Consider the following 17,866-nt stretch of genomic DNA (forward strand, 5'->3'; position numbering starts at 1 on the left):
GTGTCGCCAGAAAAAAAAAAAGTACCCAGAAAAAAAGGTTAGTCTGCAACAAATGTTATAAAATGACATTGAATATTATTTTACCCACATTAAAATGGTCATTGCAGGGTTTTCATTGACTGTTGCGTGTCTCCCTGCAGCTGCTGAAAAGGGGTTTCAGTGCCCCACTCAGTGTCTTCATAAATCCCCTGGACTCCAGGGTTTTTAATCCACTTAAAAAATATATTTACTCTTTGGAGATGTTTTCTGCAGGCCCCCGATCCAGATATGGCCACATCCGTGTGCAAACATTGTTCATTGATGAGTTAGTTTATATCTGAAGCTCCGTGGGGAGAACTTTTTGATCTCTTATTTCCATCAGATTTATAGCGATTTTAATAAAAATGTTTTCGAGGCTTTGAAACTTTTAAACCCAGGCTTTGTCGTGGTTAATGAAACGTTTCCTATTAAGATGCAGCTGTTCCCCCTCCCCTGAGAAGCTGCATGAAGAAGTATGCTCAGCTAATAGAGTATTTTAACACTTGGTTACTTGAAAGACTTAGAAACAGAGACTCAAGCCAGCCCCCACAAGACTATACATTATTTATATTTTTCTTACGTCATTTTAACTGCCTTGGGAATTTGACTCTAGTCAGTGTGGTAAATTGAAGCCAAATTATACAAGAATATAACCCTCCCCAAATAATTCCTCATGCCTCCCATCTTCTGCAGAACACAGCCAAAGTGGTGGGGTGGGCTGCTCTTACAAATCTGCGTGGTTTTTTTTGTTTTTGTTTTTTTTAAAGAAAGATCTGTAATGCTTAAATGTTGTAGAAGGAAATTAGGTTTGGGTTCCTACGTCAGGGTCCTTCACAGTTTGTATAGCTGATTGCACATATGAGAAAGTTTCATCTTCCATCTTTGTAGATATACTTTTCCCTCCAGGACTTTGGGATATCATGCTGGGGCCCGGCCCATGCATCACACACTCCCTGGTCACGTGGGCTACATCTCTGTTTAGCTTGCAGAGTGTTATAGATTCTTGATAGGTTTTTGCGGTGAATTAACAGCAGTGTGACCACTTAGTTCCATAAATTAAGGCTGATCCTGGCAGCAAGGTGTGTGCCCAGCGAGAGCTCACATCGTGGATGCTCAGCAGATCTTGGTCAGTTGAGTGAATGAACCAGTGAATGGATGATGCTCACCAGTCATGTTTGACCATAAAGACGATGAGGAAGATAGAATCCCTGACATAATTGTTTGATCTCAGAGTAATTAATAAAAGCTCTAAGTATTTGGTGTATTCAGCAGCTTTAGCCTTGTTTAGGAGGGTTTGGAGAGGAAGTAAAGAATCACTTCACTTTTAAAATGTGCTTATCTTTGGACCCAGCAATTCTGCTCTTAGGAGTGTATCCTACAGAAAAATTCAGGCAAGTGTAATAGTGACGTACAATTACTGCAGGATAGTTTATAATAGTGAAAAGTTAAAACCATCTTAATGTCCATTGATGGGAGATGTGATAAATCAAGTAAGGCACACCTGCACTTAGTAGTTACTAAACAGTGACATTGACCTATGATTCTATTTTTTAAATTTTTTAATTTAATTTAATTTATTTGGCTGCGTCAGGTCTTAGTCGCAGCCCATGGGATCTTTCATTGTGGCACTTGGGCTCTTCACTGAGGTGCTCAGGCTCCTCTCTCGCTGTGGCTTGCGGGCTCCAGAGCACACGAGCTCAGTAGTTGCAGCGCATGGGCTGAGTTGTTCCAAGGCACATGGGATCTTAGTTCCCCGACCAGGGATCGAACCTGCGTCCCCTGCATTGGAAGGTGGATTCTTAACCACTGGACTGCCAGGGAAGTCCCTGACCTGTGATTCTTGACTCAGAAAGAATGTGCTGGTTTTGTTGTTAAAGGACAAAAGGCAAGTTGTAAAACAGAATGTGAAGCATGGCCTCACTTCATTAACAGTAATATATAGGCCTTGTATATGCCTAGCAAAACTAAAAGAATGTCTCCCAAACCTTTAACAGCACTGACTTCTGAGGCATGGGATTCGGGAGAGCTTTCACTCTCCACTTTCTGTGCATCACCCCTGTCAGCTGGGGCCTCTGGTACCAGCTGGAACCCAGCCCTGGTCCCCGCCTATCAGAATTTGGGGCTCTCCTGGGGGCTCACGCTCTCTTGGCCTCAGGGCTCCCTCGTGTGCGTGTGCAGACTCCATCCACCTGTCATTCCAGACTCGAGGACATTCAGCTGCTTCTTCCGTTTCTGTAAAAACAGAAAGCCCATTCCTGAAAAACTGCAAATCACCAAAAAGGTTCATGTATAACCACATTTTTCACAGCAATTTACCTAAAACTGCTTATTAGACCTTCTTCCCAGTCCCAATGACCACCCCACGGGGCTTCCTTGCTGGCCTTGACCCCACGCAGCCCTCACTGCTCTGCTCCTCCCTCCCTCCCCCAGGAGCGCCTGCTCCTCTCCCTCTGCTGGCCATGCCAATTCAGCTCTTAGCTTCTATTTCCAAATCAGCAGTATGAGTCCATCCCAAGGGTCTACAAATGAAAAAACTTCCCTTTTAGTCGCAACCACCCTCCTTAGGAGACTATTCAGGTTGTAAACTGCTGGGGGGAGGGGAGGGGCGTACATACAGTTCTATAGAATTTAATTTTTCTTAACTACAAGCAGTAGCTTGCATTGCTTTTGTATTCAGAACAAAACCCAGAAAGATAAACGAACAAATCCTCCCGAAGCCTTGTGTGCTAATCTTTGTGGCTAAACCGTGGTCCCAGCTGGGATGGAGGGAGCGTAGCCAAGTGGTGCAGCCGCCCTCCTAGGAGGAGGAGGAATTTGAGCCAGTGGTCACAGGCACAGTTTCTGCTGTGATGAAGACCCCATGGGAATTTGGAAATTCGCACTTTGAAGAGAGGTCCTCAGTGTGTTGGATTTGCTCTGAAACATAAACGTCAAGAGGTGTTTCCATCCTGAAGGTGAGAGAAACGGCCCACTGCTGTCTGGAGGCCTTCCTGGCCACTGAGAGCCCTAGGCCAGGGAGCGCTGTGCCCCCTGCAGAGATCAGGGCAAGACGAAATGATTTCTGTTTGCCACACTTACAGCATCTAAAGAAAGAAATCCTAAAATGCTGTGCGGCCACTAAAAAAGAAGGCAGCTGATAACAGTATAACAACACCAACAGCAGCAATAGCCGCAATGGCAGACCGGCTCTTCTCACTGCGAGCCAAGTACCGTGCCAGCCTCCCTGGTGTTTAGTCCCCAGGCAGGGAGACGCTTTTATCGGCTCCATTTTACCAACAGGGAAAGTGAGGGGGGAAGAGGAAGCTTGCACGGCCACTCAGCGACTGAGGGCATGGCCGGGGTCTGCATCCCAGCTGGCTGGCCTCAGACCCCACGCCTGTCTTAGTGCCAACAAGGAGGAAACCTACAAGTCAGGACATGGAACGCTGAGGGATGGGGAGTGACAGGGCACTTTACTTCTATTCTTCACATCGCCAGTGTTTGAATTTTTTATAACAAGCATGTATTCATCTTTCCTGGTTTTATGATGCTAAAAGAATAGATCATAGTCCTGGTGAAAAATACACTTTTAAAAATACTGATGTTATTTGCTTCATTACTTGCCTTTGCCATGGCTTCACCTCCATGTTATTTTTCTCCCTTTTGAACAACTTTGTTGAGATATATCACATATTGTACAATTCACCCCTTTAAATTGTGTCAGTAGCTTATAGTATATTCACAGAGTTGTGCAACCATCACCACTCTCTAATCCTAGAACATGTTTATCCCCCTAAAAAGAAACCCTGTACCTATTAGGAGTCACCTCCCATCCCCTGCTCCTCAGCCCCTGGCAACCACTAGTCTACTTCCCGGTCTCTGTGGATTTGTCTCTTCTGGATGTTTCACATAGATGGAATCAGGTAGTGGTGAGATCTTTCACGTCTGGCTCCTTTCACTGTTTTCAAGGTTCAACCACATTGTAGCACAATCAGTACTTCATTCCTTTTTCTAAATAATTTTTTAAAAATAAATTTATTTATTTATTGGCTGCGTTGGGTCTTCATTGCTACGCACAGGCTTTCTCTAGTTGCGGCGAGTGGGGGCTACTCTTTGTTGTCGTGCGTGGGCTTCTCATTGTGGTGGCTTCCCTTGTTGCAGAGCACGGGCTTTAGGCGCTCAGGCTTCAGCAGTTGTGACACTTGGGCTCAGTAGTTGTGGCTTGCAGGCTCTAGAGCGCAGGCTCAATAGTTGTGGCACACGGGCTTAGTTGCTCTGCAGCATGTGGGATCCTCCTGGACCAGTGATCGAACCCGTGTCCCCTGCATTGGAAGGTGGATTCTCAACCACTGCACCACTAGGGAAGTCCTCATTCCTTTTTCTAGGTAATAGTCTATTCACTCATATTGATACCACATTTTATTTTTCCATTCATCAACTGATGGACTTTTGAGTTATTTCCACATTTTGGCTATTGTGAATAATGCTGCCGTCTGTGAATACTTGTGTACAAGATTTTGTGTAGCAGGGTGTGTGTGTGCGTGTGTGTCTTGTGTGTATACCCTGGAGTAGAATTGCTGTGTGAAATGCTAGCTCCATGTTTTACAGTTTGAGGAGCTGCCAGACTGTCTTCCATTCATACTGTGTCTTACCTGAACCAGGACCCGTATGATGCTTCTGGATGCAGCTACAAGGCAGGGTCAGAATTTCGGAGAGCTGCAGGCACTTAAGTTAACAAACCCTCGATTGTGGGTTTGGGACAAGGTGAAGGACTTGTCATGTCATTCAGGTTTTAAAACCTTGAAAAACATTCCTCCAGAGCAGGGAGGAATCCCTGGAGGTGCTTGCGGGCTGGGCCCTGTGAGGGGCTGGGCGGAGGTCACTGTAAAGGGTGCTGGGAATGGCAGTGTTGTTGTCTCCGAGTCTCCTCGCGGCTGGCAGACAGCAGGGAGAGAGCGCTGTGGCCCAGCACCCGAAGGCTGGCCTTCTCCTGTGGGCAGGACCTGACCGCGGAGACAGAGGCAGCTGTTGTCAGATACAGTTACTGGAGGAGGCAGGGGGCAGCTGTGAGTAACAGGGCAATGTGTCAATAGCAGAGGTGTCTGCAGCCCTGGAACCTGCCGCGCAGCCCCCTCCTTCCCTGCCCCAGGTCAGTGAGGAAACGCCGCTGCCGGGATGGGCCACAAGGAGGGCATGTGAGGCGAAGACAATGCTGTGATGAAAGACTGTCTCCTCATTTGCCAAGGACGGTTCAGAGAGCACTAGGTGGGTGTAAGGAGGAGAGAGAGTCCTCCCAGCCTGCGAGTCTATGAAACGATCACAAAAGAAACCGACCCGCGCCAGGAGCCCGTTTATAAAAACAAGGAATGGCCCCAGTTCAAATGTATCATGTTCCTCTCCGTTTGACAGGGAAGTTATAAAACTTAATTATAAAACATAATTCTAAGGCCATCAGTGGCTCCCTGCAGCTGACAGCAGGATCACAAACCCAAAGGCCTATGGGGAGAATGACAGAGGCAGGAGTAAAGCAGTCCTGGGCCAGGAGACTCTGGCCCTCCAAGGACAGGCCACCCTCATGTCTCGGGGCCTGGGCAGCGGTGCCAGCGCAGGCCCAGGGGCCGACTGTCTAAGAGTTTAAAAGTTATAAATCAGAATTTTCCTGGCAGTCCAGTGGTTAAGACTGCATGTTTTCACTGCCAGGGCCCGGGTTCAATCCCTGGTTGGGGAAGTAAGATCCCACAAGCTGTGCAGTGCAGCCAAAAAAACAAACAAACAAAAAAAAACCTCAAACGACAAGCAGTTGAATAGATACTCCACCTTGACAGTTCTTTTTTTTTAAAATATTTTATTTTTTATTATTATTATTTTTGGCTGCATTGGGTCTTTGTTGCTGCATGGGCTTTCTCTCGATGTGGAGAGCAGGGGCTACTCTTCATTTGCAGTGTGCAGGCTTCTCAGTGCGGTGGCTTCTCTTGTTGCAGAGCACAGGCTCTAGGCATGTGGGCTTCAATAGTTGTGGCACGAGGGCTCAGTAGTTGTGGCTCGTGAGCTTAGTTGCTCCGTGGCATGTGGGATCTTCCTGGCCCAGGAATAGAACCCTTGTCCCCTGCATTGTCAGGCGGATTCTTAACCACTGCTCTACCAGGGAAGCCCTTGACTTTGACAGTTCTACCTTTAGCACAAGCTGGTTCAAGCAGGGAATTCTGGGACTCCTCCGGGTTCCGCACCTGAATGGGCAGCATGGGGAGAGCCAGGCAGGCTGGCGGCCACCCACTGGTCTTCTCACCACTTTCTCCATCCTTGTCCGCCCTTCAGGCCTTGGGGGGCGGGGTGGGCAGTGCACTCCAGGACACAGGTCACTCTCAGGAGAGCAGCTTCAGGAAGAGACCCCCCACAGGCCCTAGGAATGGGCTTGGCTTATCTGGGAAGGGGATCCTGGGGTTGAGGACTCCTAGAGTGTGGCCTAGAATGGGGAGGGGGGGGTCGTGTAATCTGGGTTGGCGACTTCCCTTACTTGGCAAAAGGGATTTCACACGTATGATTGTATTAGGGTCTCAAGGTGAGATCATCCTGGATTACCCAGTGGACCCAGTGTGATCATGAGGGTCTTTATAAGAGGAAGGCAGGAGGTCTGGAGTCCAAGGAGGAGCCGTGGTGACAGAAGAAGAGGTCCGACTGAGTGATGAGACTGCTGGCTCTGAAGGTGGGAGGGGCCACGAGCCCAGGAATGCGGGTGGCCTCTAGAAGCTGGAAAAGGAAGGGAGGCCAGTTCTCCACTAGAGCTTCCAGAGGGGATGCAGCCCTACCAACACCTCGATTTGGGCTCTTCAAGCCCACTTCAGACTTGTGACCTTGAGAACTGTGAGATCAGTTTGTGTGCTTTAAGCCGCTAGGTGTGTAGTCGCTTGTCACAGCAGCGATGAGAGGCACGCAGAAACTGCTTTGGAGGAGTTTCGCTGGCACCCCTCACTCATGCCCCCCCTCCTCACACTTGTTTCCTCACCTGGAGGGTCTTCACCTCCCCTCCCACTGCCTGGATCCTCCCAAGCCCATCTCTTCCACGCAGGCTTCCAAGCCCACCTTGCTGAAAGCTCCTCCAGCCCTGGATGTCAGTCTCCCGCATCTTGGTGCTGAATCTTTTAGAGCCACAGTATCCAACCATGTTAAAATTACTTGGAGGTACTTACAAAAATGCTGATACCTGGGCCCACCCCCCAATCAGCGGAACCTAGGGGTGGCGCCTGGGCCTGGATAGGTTAGAAAAGCCCCTAGGTGTGGGCACAGGGCTAAGTACTCGGTGATGGAGACGTCTTGTTACCTCACTTCGTGTGTGTACGTGTACATGTGTGTGGTCTTCTGAGTGTCTCTTCACAGGGCCCAGACCAGCGTCTGGCACTTAGTAGGTGCTTAATATTTGCTGACTGACTGGCTGACTGTACACTCCTAGCATGCAGGGGTGTCCTAGTAATAACTGAGTGACTTGCTTTCCGTTCGCCCAACACCAAACCAAAATGCTCAGTAATTGAACTACATTAAATAGGGCAGTAAGTTGTTATTCTCAATAAGCCTTTTGTGAGTTGGTTTTTTTGTGTTTGTTTTGTTTTGTTTTGGCTGCACTGTGTGGCGTGCAGAACTTCCCCCAACAGCGATCGAGTCCGTGCCCCCTGCAGTGGAAAGGCAGAGTCAACCGCTGGGCCACCAGGGACGTCCCTTTTGTGAGTTTTAAGAGACCTTCTTCCATGGCCTCCATCATGCCGCTGGTGTTCCATCCATCCACCCATTCATTCATTCATTCATTCATTCATTCAGTAAACACTTCTCTGGGCCTCCACAATGTGCGAAGCTGCTGTGGAAATAGAGACGAACGCTATTGCTACAGCTTAATGGAGGAGACAGATGTGGGCCCAGAGAATTAGAACATGCATCACAGCTGCCACCCACCATTACTCTGATGAAAATCACATGCCCGGTGCTGATTCTTTTTGGCACAAGCATCACCTCCGCTAACTGCCTGTGGTGTAAGAGCTGGTTCTCAAAGCTGTGGCCCCCAGACCAACAGTATAGGCCTCACCTGGGGATTACAAGCAAAGCAGATTCTCGGCCCCTGGCCCAGACTCACAGAATCGGAAACTCTGGGGGTGGGGGGTGGACCAGCAGTCTGTGTTTTAACAGGCCCTCCTGATCGTTTTGATGCCTGATAAAGTTTGAGACCTCCTGCCTTAAAGCCATACTTCTCAGCCTTGGCCACACATTCATGTCCCCTGGGGAGCTTTTAAAAACTATGACTTCTCATACTCCACCCCAGACCAATTAAGTCAGGATCTCTGGGAATGGGGCCTGGGCCTCAGAACGTTTAAAGCTCCCCGGGGTGAATCAAATGAACCACTGCCTTAGTGGGTGACGGGCCATTGTGAGAATGCCAATAAAAGGCCTGGCTGAGGCCAGCCAGAGCGCTCTGGGCGGCCGTGTGGCCTCCCGCTCCTTCCGCCGGGCTCCTGGGAAGGCTCTCAGCCTTCCATTCCGACTCTGAGGTTCCTCTCCCAAGCTCGAACCTCGTTTACACATGTAGCAGAACCTGCCTCTTCAAGTAACACTTGCAAAGTAGGCTCGGGAAAGAAATGTCATGATGCCAAAGCTGCCAGCTCCCTGCTTGTTGAACAGTGATTTTTCATCAGTCATTTCGGGAAAGAGAGTAAGAGATGAATCACCTACGGAGTGGTTTGTGCCAAGAATGTTCCCTGAGATCTTTGGAACGCTCCGGGTATGAGTAACTCCAGGCACTTTTGGATTCCTTTGTGTCATCTTTGGCTTAGTCTCCTGTTTCTGAATTGAGTTTAAATCGTATATTGTGTTTATAATGTAACACATATCATTTACATTATAATTTATGTGTTTATAAGTTATAATTTATGTTGTAATTACACACATTGTAATTAGCAAGGGCATAGAAAGTATCGTAATCACAAGAACAGTTATTGCCTGTTGAGTGCTGACTGTGTGTCAGGCATTATGTCAGTGCTTTAGATACTGTCACAGTAAGCTGCAGATCAGCCCACAGCAAATGGTTTACCCTATTACCCCCTTTTTTGAGATTGAGGAAACTGGGGATAAGGGACGTTGTTACTCACCCAAAGTCATATAGGAAAGGGCAGAGGAACTTCCCTGGAGGTCCAGTGGTTAAGAACTAGCCTTCCAATGCAGGGGATTTGGGCTTGATCTCTGGTCAGGGAACTAAGATCCCAAATGCTGCAAGGCAACTAAGCCCTTGCGCTGCAACTAGAGAAAAGCCTGTGCTACGCAGTGAAGACCCAGTGCAGCCAAAAAAAAAAAAAGAAAAAGAGAAAAAGAAAATGGCAGAGCTGGGGCTTGAATCTAGGTCTGTCATCAGAGATCATAGTTTCAGCCCCAGTCTCCTCTAGCTCATAGTAAGTAGTAGCACATGCATATACTAATACTACTAAAATCCTATAGTAGAATCTATAAATAATATGCTACTGTATGGTTTTATTTATACACAAAATTATACATAATTTAACATGTGGTTGTATATAACTGTAAACTCAATAAATGCTGTATATGAAAATGTTACCTATTAGAGCTACTTAGTACCATTTATGGTTCGTTTGTATCCATAACCAATGATGTTACATCTGAAGACCATTCCTAGAATGTTGCATTGAGAATATATGGCCTCTTTGAAAATATTAGGTGATTACTAAGATACAGTGTAAAAAGGGAAAAAGCAGGATACAAAAGCAGGTTGCAAAAAAGGGTATATACTCATACGAGTTTTGCAAAAAAAAAAAAAAGACATATATATTTGATATGCATGGGAAAAAGCAGAAGCAAGGTACCCCAGATCTTTCACAGAAATTATGATCAGATGGTTGGACTGCAAGAGGTTTGTATGTTCTTCTTGATATCTGAGGCAAGACCAAGACACTAGGGTGCCCCAGACAAACTGATATTTGGCGTTGCTTCAAACTGGTGCTCTTTCAATTTTTGGTCTACGTTTATTTAGTGGACAGGGAGAAATTGGTTATCTATTGATAAATATTGTGTACAAATATAGATTCTCTTCCTGATTATTCCTGCAGAGCAAAGTAGAGTTCGTGCTCTGGGGAAAATTTTTATTTCCCTCTTTTCTGTGGCTCTTTTTCTCATTCATTCTCTCTCTCTCTCTCCCCTCCCCCATCCCTCCCCATAAAATTCAAAATCCCACAATTTGGAGGGATACATATTAGTTTACAATGTACACACCAAAATGAATTACTCACTTCTAGCCCTTTGTCAGGCACAGTTCAGATTTCTGAATTTTAGCCGACTGCAATGTACGTGGGACAAAAATACTGCACAGCGAAGGCTGATGGGAGTGAGGGGTGTTTTGTCTGTCTCTGTGTTCTGTTTCTCTCCTCCCTGCATTTCACCAGTTACACAAGGAGCCCTGCATTAACTGGCACCTCATTTCCACTGGAATCCACAGACATGTCAGCTCTCTTCTCATTCTAGAAAATTTGGAAAATACGCAAAGAATAACTTTCCAGATCAGAAAGCAGACCTCATAGAATTAGTTGGGAAGTTGTTCCCTTTTCTTCTGTTTTTGGAAGAGATCGTGGAGAATTGGTATGCTTCAAATATTTGGTAGAATTCACCAATGAAGCCATTTGGTCCTTGGGTTTTCATTGTGGAAGTTGTAAAGTTACCAGTTCAGTCTGTTTACTTGTTATAGGTCTGTTTACATTTTCCATTTCTTCTTGAGTCAGTTTTGGTCATTTGTAACTTTCTAGGAATTTGTCCATTTCACCTAAGTTATCTGATTTGTTGGCATATAGTTGCTCCTACTCCTTTTCATTTCTGTAAGATTGGAATTGGTATTCCCTCTTTCACTCCTGATTTTAATAATTTGAGTCTTTTTTTTTCTTGATTAGTCTCCCTTAAGATTTGTCAACTGTGTTGATATTTTTAATGATGGCTTTTTTAAAAATAAATTTATTTTTTAATTTTTAAATTTTTGGCTGCATTGGGTCTTCGTTGCTGTGAGCGGGCTTTCTCTAGTTGTGGCAAGCGGGGGCTACTCTTCATTGCAGTAGACGGGCTTCTCATTGCAGTGGCTTCTTTTGTTGCAGAGCACGGGCTCTAGGTGTGCGGGCTTCAGTAGTTGTGGCACAGGGACTCAATAGTTGTGGCTCGCAGGCTCTAGACTGCAGGCTCAGTAGTTGTGGCTCATGGACTTAGTTGCTCCACTAGGTATGTGGGATCTTCCCGGACCAGGGATCGAACCCGTGTCCCCTGCACTGGCAGACAGATTCTTAACCACTGCACCACCAGGGAAGTCCCAAATGATTGCTTCTTAGGTCTTCATTTTAAAAATTACATCACATAAGTTGCATGTATGTTACATATAATCTTTTGTGTATATAAAACATTGCAGGATAAAAATGGAAAAGAAAGGAAAAAAGGACCATGGTGCAGTTAGTTGTCTTAAGAACCTCAGCACAGCCATAGGTCCTGTATTTGAGCTTCACACTGAATTATTTGCTTATTCATATAAACTAATTTCTAAGTTCTTGCTGATTCTGTCTTTTTTTTTAATTTTTATTTATTTATTTATTTTTTTGGGGGTACACCAAGTTCAATCATCTGTTTTTATACACATATCCCCATATTCCCTCCATTCCTTGACTCCCCCCACCTCGAGTCCCCCCCACCCTCCCCGCCCCAGTCCTCTAAGGCATCTTCCATCCTCGAGTTGGACTCCCTTTGTTATACAACAACTTCCCACTGGCTATCTATTTTACAGTTGGTAGTATATATATGTCTGTGCTACTCTCTCGCTTCGTCTCAGCTTCCCCTTCACCCCCCGCCCCCTCCCAAACCTCGAGTTCTCCAGTCCATTCTCTGTATATGCGTCCTTGTTCTTGTCACTGAGTTCATCAGTACCATTTTTAGATTCTGTATATGTGAGTTAGCATACAATATTTGTCTTTCTCTTTCTGACTTACTTCACTCTGTATGACAGACTGTAGTTCTATCCACCTCATTACATATAGCTCCATCTCATCCCTTTCTGATCCTGTCTTTTAAATGAAACCAATATCTTCTTCACAGAGCAAGGACATCGTGGATGCACTGTGAGATACTTAGGCAAAAAGCGATAAAATGAAATACTGTCCATGCCAGTGCTAATCGTATTTGCCAGTTGGACGATGGATCGGGGCTGCTGTAAAAGTACCACTAACTGGGTAGCTTCCCACAGCAGGAGCTGATGTCTCTCATGGACATCTGAAATCAAGGTGTCAGCAGGGCCATGCTCCGTGAGATGCGGAGAGGATAATCCGTCCTTGCCTCTTCCAGCTCCTGCCGTTACCAGCGATCCTTGGTGTTCCTTGGCGTTCCTAAGCCATATCGCCCCAGCCTCTGCCTCGGGGCCATCACATCTTGGCCCTGAGTGTCCCTCTTCTCTTTCTATGAGGACACTGGTCATATTGCATGAAAGGCCCACCCTACTCCAGCATGACCTCATCTTAACTAACGACATCTGCCACGACCCTTTTCTAAATAAGGTCACCTTCTGAGAGACTGAGGGTTAGGGCTTCAATTTATCTTTCTTTTTTTAATTTAATTTTATTTATTTACTTATTTATTGGCTGTGTTGGGTCTTCATTGCTGCGCGCGGGCTTTCTCTAGTTGCAGCGAGCGGGGGCTGCTCTTCATGTGGTGTGCGGGCTTCTCATTGCTGTGGCTTCTCGTGTTGCGGAGCACAGGCTTTAGGCACTCAGGCTTCAGTATTTGTGGCACGTGGGCTCAATAGTTGTGGCTCACGGGCTCTAGAACGCAGGCTCAGTAGTTGTGGCTCACAGGCATAGTTTCTCCGCGGCATGTGGGATCTTCCTGGACTAGGGCTTGAACCTGTGTCCCCTGCATTGGCAGGTAGATTCTTAACCACTGCACCACCAGGGAAGCCCCAACTTGTCTTTCTTGCTGGGGATACAGTCAACCCATAACAGACGTGTTCTAAGCTAACGGCGAACATTTGGCTGTTACTCTCCAATTCTTAGAAGTCTATCAAAGTGTCTTTTCTGCTTACCATGGTCTTTTTTTTCTTTTTCTTTTTTTCTAAACCTCTTTCCTAGATTGAAGATATGTTTAACGAAATCAGATTTAGTGAGTATGTGGACACTGGAAAACTAATTGACAAAATCAACCTACCGGATTTCTTCAGAGTTTACCTCAATCACAGGCCACCCTTTGGTAACACTATGACTGGTATCCAGCAGAGCTTTGACATCCTCGGTTTCACCAACTCACAGGGAAAGAAAGCTATTCGAAGAGAGGATTTTCTGAAACTGCTTCAAACTAAAGGTAACTATATAAGTAGGTATATCTCATAACACCCTTGGGCCGTTCCCACTGGAGAGAACTGAGCTGGGGAGACAGACCTCGCACCCGCCTCTCTCTGGCGTCTCTGATTTGACAGGACTTCAGCCGTGAGGATGCCGCTTACCGACCCATGCGGCTGGCAAACATGGGGTAAAGGGAAGGATGTCAGGAACCAGAAGGATGCAGTTTATGTTCCAACTTCCTGGAACTGCGAAATTCAGGGCCCTCCCTCGTGAAGCAGGAATACAAGTGCCAGCCATCAACCTCATGGGGCTGCTACGGGATTGGGTTGCATTTGTGGAAAAAAACCACTCCAAAGTAAAAATTTTCATCTTTTTTCATATTGTTTTGATTACTATAACTTTGTAATATGTATATATATATATATATTTTTTTAAATTTTATTTATTTATTATTTTGGGGGGGTACAGCAAGTTCAATCATCTGTTTTTATACACATATCCCCGTATTCCTGCCCTCCCTCGACTCCCCCCCCACCCTCCCTCTAGTCCCCCCCACCCTCCCCGTCCCAGTCCTCTAAGGCATCTTCCATCCTGGAGCTGAACTCCCTTTGTTATACAACAACTTCCCACTAGCTATCTGTTTTACAGTTGGTAGTATATATATATGTCTGTGCTACTCTCTCGCTTGGTCTCAGCTTCCCCTTCACCCCCCGCGCCCCCAAACCTCAAGTTCTCCAGTCCATTCTCTGCATCTGCGTCCTTGTTCTTGTCACTGAGTTCATCAGTACCATTTTTAGAGTCCGTGTATGTGAGTTAGTATACAATATTTGTCTTTCTCTTTCTGACTTACTTCACTCTGTATGACAGACTCTAGATCTATCCACCTCATTACATATAGCTCTATCTCAATATGTATATATTTTTAAATATTTTATATTTTTTTAAATTGGAGTATAATTGCTTTGCAATGTTGTGTTCGTTTCTGCTGTAGATAGAACAAAGTGAATCAGCTATCTGTATACATATATGCCCTCCCCCTTGGGCCTCCCTCTCACCGCCCCCCATCAAAATTTTCATTTTCACCTACTATTTTCCACCTTCTTTTATGTGAGGAAGTCAAGCAGCCTTTTTCTCTGGCTGATCGTTTCATCTTAGCTGAACTGGTGCTTATAAGGTGAGGGAATTGGCAATGAAGCCAAGCACAGCCTTTATCAGAAAGCTGTCTTCTTTCTCTGCACAAGTCCCGACACAGTCCCCCTGGGTTGGCGTCCCATTTTTACAAACCATACAAGGAAGTCTATGCGACAGTAACACGGGACTCCCTAGATTGTTTTTGCATCTCAAGAAAAGGAAACAGTGGAATCATTCTGCTGAAGACCTCGAAACAATGATGCTAAGCTCTGACTGAGGCTCAGTCCCCCGAGCTGAACAGCCTCCTTTTCCCTTTGCGATTCCCAGGTGAGCACATGACAGAAGAGGAGGTGTCTGACTGCTTCACCACGCTGTTCGGACTGAATCCCGAGGGCTGGAAATCTGAGCCCGCAGCCGCCTCTGTCAAAGGTACCACAGCGGGCTCTGTCCGGGCATGTTGCTGGGGTGCACTTATTTGTTGGTGACCTGAGTGCTTTTATGTCTCCTGACTGGTGCAAGCCACTCTCCTTCATACCACGCACACAGCAGAGCAAGTCTGTTGGGAACCCAACATGAATAAGTTATGAAAAGGCCAGGGAGCGGTGGTCACGTCTGAAATGAAAGCTTTTGTTCCCATGTTCTGTCCGCGCTTTGTGTCTCCTGGCCTCGTTTTTTCCCTTTATTCCCCCACCCCAGTCCTCATCTTTCCAGCTTAGGTAGGCGAATCCTGGCCACTAGTAGAGGATAGAGTTCAGAAGCTGTTTCAGAAGAGGTATTAGCAGGAGAGCCTTTGACGAGGAGAGGGCAGCCCCTCAGTAGTCAGGCACTAGCGTGACTTCAAGCTGCCAGAACTTGAATGTCTTTAAAGATTATCCTGGGACTTCCCTGGTGGTCCAGTGGTTAAGACTCCGTGCTTCTACTGCAGGGGGCGTGGGTTCGATCCCTGGTCAGGGAACATGCCAGGTGGTGCACCCAAAAGAAAAAAAAAAAAGAAAAAAATTCTCCTCTCCTTTCCTTTCTGAGGATTTCCCACTTCCTTCTTTTAGTCCACGGGAGGGAGGAAAATGGACCTGACGTTAGGGTTGCGAATTTAAGCCTGGGAGGAACCAACCCCGTCAGCTCCCCTGGGCCCACGTGTGCTGATCCGTGTCCACAGACGACCCTGAGCGTGGCCCCGCTGCCCCCGCAGAGTCGGGAGCGAAGACTCCTCACCAGGCTTCCTTCTCCCTCTCCTTCCATTGTCTGTTCCCAATTTCAAATTGAACAGGGTTCCTAACTCAGACAATTCTAGACTCCAGTGTCTAATCGATCGTTTCCAACCTGCAAGCTCTCCTACCCCATTCCTTGTGGATTTGGGATCTCAGAATGTAACTTTCCCAGTTGTTTTATATATATGCACATGTATACAGTGTTCCTAAGTGTCTCAAAACAGTAAAATCAATGATGCCGTGTGGTCGAGGCTTTCCAGTGACATGTGCAGAGATTTGGGTAACAGTGCTCCAAACCCAAGCCACAAAGGAAAGATTTTCACCAATTCCCGCCCAGGGGTTTTCAAGGAATCAGAGCCAAGTCCCAGTACAAAGCACCTCTCACTTTTGTTTAGTGTCATTTCCTCATATTTTTGGAAAATGCTGCTAAGTTAGAAACTTAATCATTATGAAGGCATTTGCTTTCTTTTCTTGTTTGCTTAGGTTCAGAAATTTTCTCTGAAGAAGAACTTCCAGACGAAATCACTGCAGAAGTATTCACGACTGAAATTCTTGGCTTAACCATTTCCCAAGATTCTGGACAAGATCCTACGGTCAGTGAAGTCGAGAGGAGTGTCTGAAGCACAAAGGACTTTGTATGTGGTTTTTTTTTCCTAGAGGTACTGCTTTTGCCACATTTTGCTACCCCTACTCTAATCTTCAGAACGTTTAGACATTAAAAGCAAATTTCTGTTAAGCGATGGAATTCACAAAGTTGGACATTCCACTGTTTCTGAAACAGAAAACCGGGTGGAGGCAAGAGAAGCACTGGCAGCTGGATGGAAAGGGTGGCTGGAGACCCCAGCCGCCATTCTCCTGCCTAATCCACGGCAGTGCTGCCTGGAGGGGGTTTGGACAGGACCAGGAGGTGGCGTGGTCCCCCGGGGGCAGGGAGGGCCCCAGCCAGCAGCAGGCCTTCCTCGCCACACGCGTGGCCATATTTCCATCCCCTTGAGTGGCACCTGGACCCTCAGCCTGACGTGGCCTGATGTGGATCATCCCAGCCTCACAGGAGGGTGGGCGGGTGCTCTGGGCTCCCAAGAGCCCGGGCTTGTGGCTTCTTATCAGCAAAACCCCCGAGCAGTTGTGTGCGGCCGTTATGAAGCGCATCACTGGCCATGCTTAACCCCGGTGGCAACTGCCAGAGTCAATGCAAAGCTGTGTGCTGCACCTGAACCAGAAACCACACAGCCAGCCTCCCTGGGGCAGAACTCAGCAGATGTGAGCCACCCCCTCGCACAGCACATGCACCACACAGGCCAACGTGGTTGATTCGCAGCCTTGAACTCCACTGGGCTGCGGAACACGTAGCAGGCAAAAACAGTTCCCCGGCTCAGGGGATGTTTAGGGAACACTGACTAAGTTTTCAGCGGCGTTTTGACCTTGAAAATAGGGTACCCTCAGCATGTAAACAGATGGAAGTTATGGTCTGATTTGAAGAGTTTTGTCCTCAGTTATGAGGTCTCACTCAAGGTTATTCTCCACGTGTGCTCCGTCCGACACACCCTCCAATCTGAGCCAGCTCCTTCCCCGGAGAAACCAGCCTTGGAGATGACGTTTCTGACCCCCGCGAAGGTCGTTCCTTCCCCCCATGTGAGAGAAGCAGAGGGGCCGCAGCGTCCTCCTCTGGGCACAGGGCCCCCTGCGTGGCGGCCGCTTGGACACGTGGCTCTGTGAGTCCATGGACCAGCCCGGAATGCAGAACGGAGCCGTATCCCCCAACCAGGCTGTGTCATCGCGACCTCGGGACTGCCGGCGTGGGCCAGGGTTCCGCAGGCACCTGCTTGTCCGATCGTACGTACACCTCCGGGGCTTTGCAAGCTGGTTTACATTTTGTTCTTTTTGAAAAACACAAAAAAGAAAAACAAGCTTTATGAATCAGCTTTGCAGCTGCTAAGGGCTTAGGAGAGACAGATGACTTACCAAGCCGGTTAAAAAGTTCCTGGGGACGTTTTCGGGAACTGAAAACTCTCGAGTGACTTGTTCTCTTCAAAAAATAGTTGGGTGCACTCTGGACACCCACCAGGGGCTTCTTTCATCAGATCCGGCTCCTTCTGTTTTGGTTCTTATTGACAACACGTATTGGAGTTGTTGTCTGGAGCAGAACGGCCCGTGACCTGCTGGACCCGCTGTGGCTGGGCCGCTGAG

The 17,866-nt window shown here is 47.1% G+C and overlaps 2 protein-coding genes across 2 annotated transcripts in view; both read left to right on the forward strand.

Moving 5' to 3' along the window:
• CFAP251 (cilia and flagella associated protein 251) overlaps positions 1–16,360 on the forward strand; it is a 68,254-nt gene extending 51,894 nt beyond the window's left edge. Inside the window, exons 20-22 of the mRNA XM_057746271.1 lie at positions 13,131–13,359; positions 14,799–14,900; positions 16,163–16,360. Of these exons, the coding sequence (XP_057602254.1) occupies positions 13,131–13,359; positions 14,799–14,900; positions 16,163–16,299 (468 nt within the window). The 3' untranslated portion in view covers positions 16,300–16,360. The remainder of the gene's footprint in view (positions 1–13,130; positions 13,360–14,798; positions 14,901–16,162) is intronic.
• A 1,131-nt stretch (positions 16,361–17,491) lies between these two features.
• Positions 17,492–17,866, forward strand: part of BCL7A (BAF chromatin remodeling complex subunit BCL7A) — a 40,355-nt gene continuing 39,980 nt past the window's right edge. The window contains exon 1 of the mRNA XM_057746267.1: positions 17,492–17,512. The gene's annotated coding sequence lies outside the window, so the exon portion shown is untranslated. The remainder of the gene's footprint in view (positions 17,513–17,866) is intronic.

This window comes from Hippopotamus amphibius, chromosome 8 (genome assembly GCF_030028045.1).
Source record: "Hippopotamus amphibius kiboko isolate mHipAmp2 chromosome 8, mHipAmp2.hap2, whole genome shotgun sequence".
NCBI classification, from domain to species: domain Eukaryota; kingdom Metazoa; phylum Chordata; class Mammalia; order Artiodactyla; family Hippopotamidae; genus Hippopotamus; species Hippopotamus amphibius.